Source organism: Aulonocara stuartgranti, assembly GCF_965226115.1.
Source record: "Aulonocara stuartgranti genome assembly, chromosome: 5".
Lineage (NCBI taxonomy): Eukaryota > Metazoa > Chordata > Actinopteri > Cichliformes > Cichlidae > Aulonocara > Aulonocara stuartgranti.
Window position 1 is genome coordinate 23576702 of NC_138943.1, and position 8358 is coordinate 23585059.

General features: G+C 37.3%; 1 protein-coding gene across 1 annotated transcript; it reads left to right on the plus strand.

The window, feature by feature from the left end:
- Positions 1–260: 260 nt before the first annotated feature.
- Positions 261–7168, plus strand: adipor1a (adiponectin receptor 1a). The gene is made up of 8 exons (XM_082534037.1): positions 261–369; positions 2194–2409; positions 2491–2604; positions 3070–3241; positions 3348–3534; positions 4845–5032; positions 5183–5376; positions 5594–7168. Exons 2-8 carry the CDS (start codon positions 2263–2265, stop codon positions 5720–5722), a joined length of 1131 nt encoding a protein of 376 aa, XP_082390163.1. The 5' UTR covers positions 261–369; positions 2194–2262; the 3' UTR covers positions 5723–7168.
- Positions 7169–8358: the final 1190 nt, after the last annotated feature.

Sequence of the window (8358 nt, forward strand, 5' to 3'; positions counted from 1 at the left end):
TGTAAATCGCCAATGCAAAGATTCCAACACTACGCATTCGCCTATGTATCATATCAGTCCTACCAGTTATTGTGTAATGGGCTGGGGGTCTGCACTATTGTCTGTTTTACATTTGTAAACATTTACATTTAAAAACAATATTTTTACATTGTTTAAGTCATTTTGGAATTGCACTGACTAAAATTAATAATTTAAAAACCTTTTCTGACTTCATGAAGACGTCTGACTTGTTCTCGACATTCGAATGGATGCTTTTATTTTGGAAGGAGAACTGGATTCGGCTTACAAAAGAGATTTCAACTTCCGGAAAGAATTGTGTTTCTCGTCGGTAAATAATTCACCTTCCTGGTTTGAAGGCTACCCTGCCAGGTAACTTTTCTGCTTTAAATGAACTTGTCATAAAGAATCTTGGGACAGTAAAGCTTCTAAATAATACTTCAGACTGATGAATTCGTAAATACTTTTATTATTAAGTTAATTCTCTGAAAATTGTCCCCTCCTCAGCGACAGCTCGGCGCTAGCATAAAGGAAACGTTAGCAACCTGATATTATAGCACCTCAGACCAGCTCATTATAAGCGTTGTCGGAGAAGGTTACAATTAATGCTTTACTCTTTAAAAAGTGTAAGAAAGCGTACTGATACTGAGAATTTGTATCAAATCCTCTGTATTTTGGTGTTGTTTACATTTTGTTGTCCCTGTTTCGTCTGACGCTGTGCTAACGTTAATCAACATCCGTCTGGGAGCCTGGGCTAAACAGTAAAATGGTTAAATGTGTTATGTATGCAGTCAGTATTAGGGTTACATAAATCGTTATCCTGTCTGAAATAAGAATTGCCGTCGTGCTGTACTTGTCCGGAGACGTACAGCTAAACAAGTTTAGCTACTTCTTTTGTTTCCTTGTTGTTATTTTTTTGGTCAGTAACACAGGGGTTTCATGCGAAGCTCACATTAATGTCCTTTGTTTTCTTAGAAGTACTAGACGTATTAATTTCTTCGTGAGTGCTAATTATTGAGCTGTTGAAGCCCTATGAAATGACAAGTAGATGGGTTTATGGCATAGATGAGTTATTGAGAACCTCTTAAGAGGTTTCATTTAGAGTGAAAGTAGGAAATCAGCAGCATTTATCTGTAATAAAGTGATTTTTTTCTAACCAGTTTTGTTAAGCGGGGCTCATTTCCTGAAGCACAGGACATTTTGTTTATCAGAAGTGCAGAAATAACCGTTAAACTTTAATCAAAAAACAAGGCATCACAGACAGATTGCGTTCATTGTTCACTTTGTTTTTCTACAAAGGCTTATTCTCAGTTAGGCATAAACCTGAAGCAAGGCAATGCAGACTATTTATACTAAATGTTTTATAGTAATATAATATAGCAGCTTACTAATAGTGACACAGTAACATGGAAAGAGAAACTTCACTTACAAATGAGGTCAATTGAAGCAAATTGGACTGATGGCTTTATTTTACTGCAGGCACAAAAAAAAGAAAAGTGTTTAACATCAGCGTCAGCGTTCATAGGATATACCCTTCATTTGATAAATGTAAACTTAACATGTTACATTCAAATCCTGCTTATTTAAATATGTAGGTTAAAGTCAGTCACCTCTTTTCTCCTTACTGGCAGGCTCTGCTTTTGTGTTCTCAGTTACTTAAAGCTGATCCCCTTTCAGACCAGGTTTTAGGTGACATCCCTGGTCTAGAGCTCCATATTAGTTGACATACTTGTCAGGTTCTAAATACAAAACACAACATATCCTGATTTTCTTTGTTTAGTTCTTTTAAATATTCCGAATTCAAGTCGTGGACAAAGCAGTTCATTTTTATTTCTTCCGGTTGTGCTCTGGGTGCTTCGAAATGAGTCTTTTATCCTGTACAACAGAGATATCAGCCAATAATACTGTTGGCCTCTTGCCTCCACAGTTATCATCTCATAATTAATTCTAGCTCATTTGCATTGTGAGGCATTTTTGTCTGTAGATAACGTAATATCAGTCTTATCATAGATATTCGTTATTTAATTGTGGTTGTTTTTACTTTTCTTTTATTAGTTTATTATTTTTGTTGCAGTCTTTAGTTGTGTAGTTTTAATCACTGAGTGTTTCGAGGACTGAAGAGAACTGGAGTCAGACTACATGAAGGTGTTGACATACTTAGATTGTAAAGCTGATTGCAATTCTGGTGCCCCCCAGGAGGAAATTCAAGTATACCATCTGAAGCAGAATACATCGACTGTGAGTGGATCATCAGGCAGTCTCCCTATGTCAGGCCGAAACGGGTCTGCCAGTGATGCAGACTGCCGGATCTCTGAGGACTGCCAGGTCCCAGATGTTGAGCTGATGGAGCTGGGGCCATTGCTGGAAGAGGGAGGGGCGCGGCAGGGAGTATCCAAAAGTGTCCATTCTGAGGTAGGACTGTTTCAGAATAAGCAACAAAGAAAGAAGCTGTTATTTCTCTGTAACTTCAGTAGTGTCATAACCTCTTTAAAGGGAGCCGCAATGCTTGCTGATGAGGAAGAGGAGGATGATGAGGTGGGTGAGGTTCTGACCTTACCGCTACAGGCTCACCATGCTATGGAGAAGATGGAGGAGTTTGTACATAAGGTAAAACAAAAAAACCAAAATTGTCTTTTAATGCTTAAACAGAACTCGTTGAGGGAAAAAGACTAATGAATTGGCTTATTAAGAATATGTCAGTGTTCTTAATAAATCACAAGAAACTGTGTTCATTAAGTAAGTAGTCCACACAAGAGCAATGATGAGCACTTCTTTTTTTGTACTGAAAAATGTCTTTCATATCTAGGTCACAGTTCTGTAACAACACATTTACAGAGTTTTTGTTTTTTTTTGTTTTTTAATAATATTGGTCTGTTTAATTTTGCCTTCAAACTCTCAGACATGTTTCCATATTTGGTTTTTGGTTTTTTGTTTTTAATTCATACACAATCTTTAACATGCTGAATATAACTCCTGTATTGTTTTTCATTTTTCTGTGTGTTTTATTTGAAGACCCTCACAATAAACTCAGAATTTATGCCTCTCTGAGCAAAAGTTATTCTTGTTTCTCAGGTCTGGGAGGGGCGCTGGAGAGTAATCCCTTTTCATGTCCTGCCAGAGTGGCTGAAGGACAATGATTACCTCCTGCACGGACATCGACCACCCATGCCATCCTTCCGGGCCTGTTTCGGAAGCATCTTCAGAATTCACACTGAAACAGGAAACATCTGGACTCACCTGTTAGGTGAGCGTTACAAACTGATTAGCAGCAGATAAAAATTTTCATTATGGTCAAAAATATTTTCATCTGAGTCATTCTGCATATTTCCCGCCTGTTTTGTCTTTCTCAGGGCTGATCTTATTCCTATGTCTGGGCACATTAACCATGCTGCGGCCCAACATGTATTTTATGGCCCCACTGCAAGAGAAGGTTGTGTTTGGGATGTTCTTCCTGGGTGCTGTGCTTTGCCTCAGCTTCTCCTGGCTTTTTCATACGGTCTACTGCCACTCTGAGAAAGTGTCTCGCACATTCTCCAAGTAAGGCCTCACACTGTCAAATGGTGCTTTGCACATCATGAACGATTAATTTCTGTCAGACTAAATAAAATTTCATTTGTTTATGGAGGCTGTTAAAGTTCAGTCGCATCTTCAAATCACACATGCAACTCGTACTTGTCGCCTTGAGTGTTGTGTAATATTGATTAAATATTTATAACGCTATGCTAAATCCTCTATAGTTTTTGTTTAATCATCAAGTGACTTTAGTATTTATTTTAAAACATGTTTCTGTTTGGATGTTTAACTGATATATATACACACACACACACACACACACACACACACACACACACACACACACACACATTACTGTAAGAACAGGGGGAGCTAGTTATTTGATGCCAACCCTTTTTGTCCATGTTCCAAGGGTCATTTAACAAGAACCTGACCCCAGAGTTTGTCAGTGCTTTTATTGATCTGTGGTTAAAGATGCAGAGTATTTATTGTGGCAGACTTGAAGCATCACTATACTTAATATACCCACAGCTCATGTTTACATGGCAGTTATCATATTTCAACAATATGTTTTGAATAGACCTGGAAACAAAGTTCTGTTGTTTTCCTTTTTCAGAAACATGAAAAAGTTTTTAGTTTTTGCTTCTTCTAGATTATGGGTGTTGCAGCTTAAGGCCTGGGGCCCAGAATCAGTCCGCAAAAGACCCCAATCTAGCCCACCTGATGGCTTTGAAAAATGTGAAGCACAGAATGCATTTTAGACTTTTAACTGTATTTTCACAGGTTTTACATCCTTTCCTACTGATAAAGACCTCCACTATATCCATTCATACTACACCAAAGTAACTAAGTAATAGATAAACAATTAAATGACAGAAAGTTCCTGTTTTTTCACTGTCTACTAACAAAATGTATGATTTTGTTTGAGGGTTTGTTTGGGGATTTTTTGTTTTTTGTTTTTTTACATTGGGTTCACCGTAAAAGGAAAAAAAGAGGACATTCTCTCAGTTAACAAAAATTATCTGTTTTATTATTGCAGGACAGTCTGCACAGTGAGCTAACAGAACTTTTTCTGTAATTTTACAGATTTATTTGTTACAATTTAAGACCAAAGCAGCATTTCGTTCTCATCTAGAAAAACTTAGAGGCATTTCTGAACTTGCACTTTTTTTTAATATTAAAATATTTCAAAACTTTCTAAACCGACAGAAAGAGGAGTGAAACTGGTGCGTTCCACTTAAGATCAAAGTGGGCTGTATGTGGTCGGCAGTGTAAAATGAGTTTGATATTTCTGTTGTAGGTCTTCTATACAAACACTCATTTTCTCTCCTCAGGCTTGACTACTCGGGGATCGCCCTCCTAATCATGGGCTCCTTCGTGCCCTGGCTGTACTACTCATTCTATTGTTCCCCTCAGCCTCGCCTTATCTACCTCACCATTGTATGTATCCTCGGCATTGCCGCCATCATTGTCGCCCAGTGGGACCGATTCTCTACACCTCGGCACAGACCTACAAGAGCAGGTGGGCGCCAGTAAAAGAACATACACACTGTTTACACTTGCAGCAGTTTGTTTTGGTTGCAGTTTTATCACACCTCCATTTATTCCTCTTCTGAGCAGTGGGGATATTTTCAGGAAACTAATAACACGTAACTGCAATCCATGTTTCTAGGCGTCTTCATGGGTCTCGGACTAAGTGGCATTGTTCCCACCATGCACTTCACCATTGAGGAGGGCTTTGTTAAGGCAACCACAGTCGGCCAGATGGGTTGGTTCTACCTGATGGGGGCCATGTATATCACTGGCGCTGGTCTGTACGCAGCCAGGATCCCTGAACGCTTTTTCCCTGGCAAGTGCGACATCTGGGTAAGTTTTTCCTCCCTCAAACATGCACGCAGTCAGTAGTGGTCTGAGCAAGTTCAAAGCTCAGTATTTACAGTCTATTGTAGGTTTAGAAGGGAGTGAGTGACTAAAGGAACAGTTATACTCAGCAGTAGCCTCTGGATGTATCTTTGGTAGTTTGTTTAAATACCAAGCAAATGATAATAAATGCTGCTAATATGCACATCTTTCTTTCTGTCAGTTCCATTCTCATCAGATTTTTCATGTTCTGGTCGTGGCAGCAGCGTTCATCCATTTCTATGGCGTTTCCAACCTGCAGGAGTTCCGATACGGCCTCGAGGGAGGATGCACAGATGACTCTCTGCTCTGAGAGGCTTGACTGTGACTTAAACTTTTCTCTATAGCCCCCTCTTTCTCTCTCTCACACACACACACAAACACAAAATGCTGCTGGAATTCAAAACAGTCACTTATTCCTCCTTCTATACTTCTGATGTTTTTTAACATCTTGTTTGGGTTTTTTGTGATCTTTCTGCTTTGGCTCCTTTTTGCTTCAATAAAGTAGCATTAACTAGCCAATGTACCATGGTGGAAACAGGCGCTACTTGTTAATAAAATTGTTATTAAGCTTAAAATCTGCATTTTCAGCTAAGATAAAGGTGGGATTTTAGCCCAAAAAAAGTCATGTATTCCTGAAACTGCAGCTTACTAGTACCCCAGCCACTTTGTCATTTATCACCAATTTGTGCTGTAGAAGAAGGCACATACTGTAAACCATTCCTTTCCTATTTTCCATGGAAGCTAGTAGATGAATGTGCTGTCCAGCAAGAGTTTGGTGTAGAGCAACTGAAGACAGCTTAGCTGGTTGGGAGCATCTAGTTTTCGGCATGGTTGTCAGCACTTGTTTTTTGTTTTTGTTTGTCTGTTTTGGTGTGTGTACCGGCACATATTCATTTATCTGTTACATAAGCCCACTCAGCAATAAACCACAAGTTTATCTGAAAGCCCGGTCAAAGCTTAAGTGTTACGTTCTTGTGTGGTTTTAGGGTGACTTTGAACCATATGCCTGGAGGAGGAAAACTGCCTCTTGGCTAACTCCAGCTCATCCACAGCTCATTTGTTCATGTGGAGACTCCCTGCTCAGCAAACGGATAAATAATTTTTGAATAAAGCTTAGAGCTTAGGCCCCATAAATAAGAGCTACGCACAGTAAGTGTCTGAATAACACATGGATTAAAGCTAATCAGATCCACACAGGGTTGGATGTTTCTTTTCTGCTTCTGTTGCGTCGTTTAAATCAAGAAAAATCCCAAATGGATCATTTTCAAATCATTTAATGGCACAGAAAAGCCCTAAGAGTTTGTAGCTGCTGTATAAAAATAAATCAGCTTAGTTCAGGTTAAACTAAGATGCTTGAAACATTGAGGTGACAAGAACTACCCAGTCATTATTTATCAGTCACCCAGCACTTCATGGATTAATTTCTAGAGTTAGTTCCTGGGCTACGCACAATGTACAGATATGGATTGGTTCAATTGCGTTTTTGTCAGAGGTTTTTCTTTTGTGCTAGATCTCAAATGAAATGAGAGGTATAAATATCAAATACACCTTAGCGTACATTATTAAATTAAAAAACTTAGAATCCATATGAGGAAACATGCTCTGTATAAAGTTTTAGTATTCCTGTGCCTTAGGCCAATGGAAATGTTTTTAAATAAAATGGCCTATCTTAAGAGTCAAGGGAGTATCAAGGATTTCCAGATGTTGATTTTTCTTGTTTTTCCTTGCCATATATATATATATATATATATATATATATATATATATATATATATATATATATATATATATATATACACATATATATATATATATATATATATATATATATATATATATATATATATATATATATATATGTATGTATATGAATAAAAAAAATAACAATTTTTGTTTTTCTTCTTCTCCCAATCGAATCATTACTGGATTTGCATTACACTTACACTTCCATTGATAGGTTGTATGAACTTCAATTTAAGACTCCTTTTTCTAGATGAACTTATTCAAGCTTTATTACAAAGACTAAAACAATGTGTATTCTTGACTTTGTGTAATGTCCTGTGTAGAAAGTGATAAATCATACATTTCACAGAAATGTAAACCTAAATATTTATTAATGGTAATCTTGGAAAATTATTGTAATAAATTCTTTTCCACACGTGAAAATGTGGTGTCCAGTTTTCTCCAGTGTACATTTTAAAGGTTCAGGGACTACAAGCAGCTGATTACATTAACATACATTCAGCAGGTTCAGCATCAGTCACAGGAATGTATGACTTGAAAATTCAAATGACACATCACCAGTTTAAAAAATGAAGACAAACGCATTCATGGTCTACTTCTTCTCAGTTATGTCGAGAATATAATCTGTACCATGTTTCAGTGCTTTCCTTTGTGGTTTGATGTTTGTTCAAACATAATTTGATTGTATCATGTCGTCAGTGGTACAAATTAAATGTAAACTGCTGTGTTAGCAAAACTGCACTCCTGAACACACTTAATATTTTTAATTCACAAATGAAGCCTCAAACTTACTGAAGGTGATAAATGTTTAGCTATAAAGTATATGCAGTTTGACATGTTTTGTTTTTTTTGGGGGGGGGGTGCGGGTGCGATATTGTACTACGCAGGAGCCTAAAATATTAGTTCTTTTTCTCAGGTCAGCTGCATGTCAGCAGGGATACTTAGTAGATGTAATTTGTTTACTTTATAGTACTCCTACAAATATTTTATATGTAACCCTCTTTTTTATTTTATCCATCATTTGCTAGCTATAATTATACTGCAGCACTGACTCAAAGAAAAATACACCTGTAATAACAGAATATTATTTTTGTGTTCTGATTGTATTTTTTAAACCCTGTGGCTTGACTAGTTCAGTTTCTTTTTACAATGTTAACATTTCATGACAATTTTAAACTGCATTTCAAAACACAAGTCAAAACT

Excerpts from the sequence above, each read along its gene's own strand:
- adipor1a (XM_082534037.1), top strand. The coding sequence starts at position 2,263 with ATGTCAGGCCGAAACGGGTCTGCCAGTGATGCAGACTGCCGGATCTCT. Across the intron at positions 2,410-2,490 it reads CCAAAAGTGTCCATTCTGAG|GGAGCCGCAATGCTTGCTGA; the intron begins GTAGGACTGTTT and ends ACCTCTTTAAAG. Across the intron at positions 5,377-5,593 it reads CTGGCAAGTGCGACATCTGG|TTCCATTCTCATCAGATTTT; the intron begins GTAAGTTTTTCC and ends TCTTTCTGTCAG.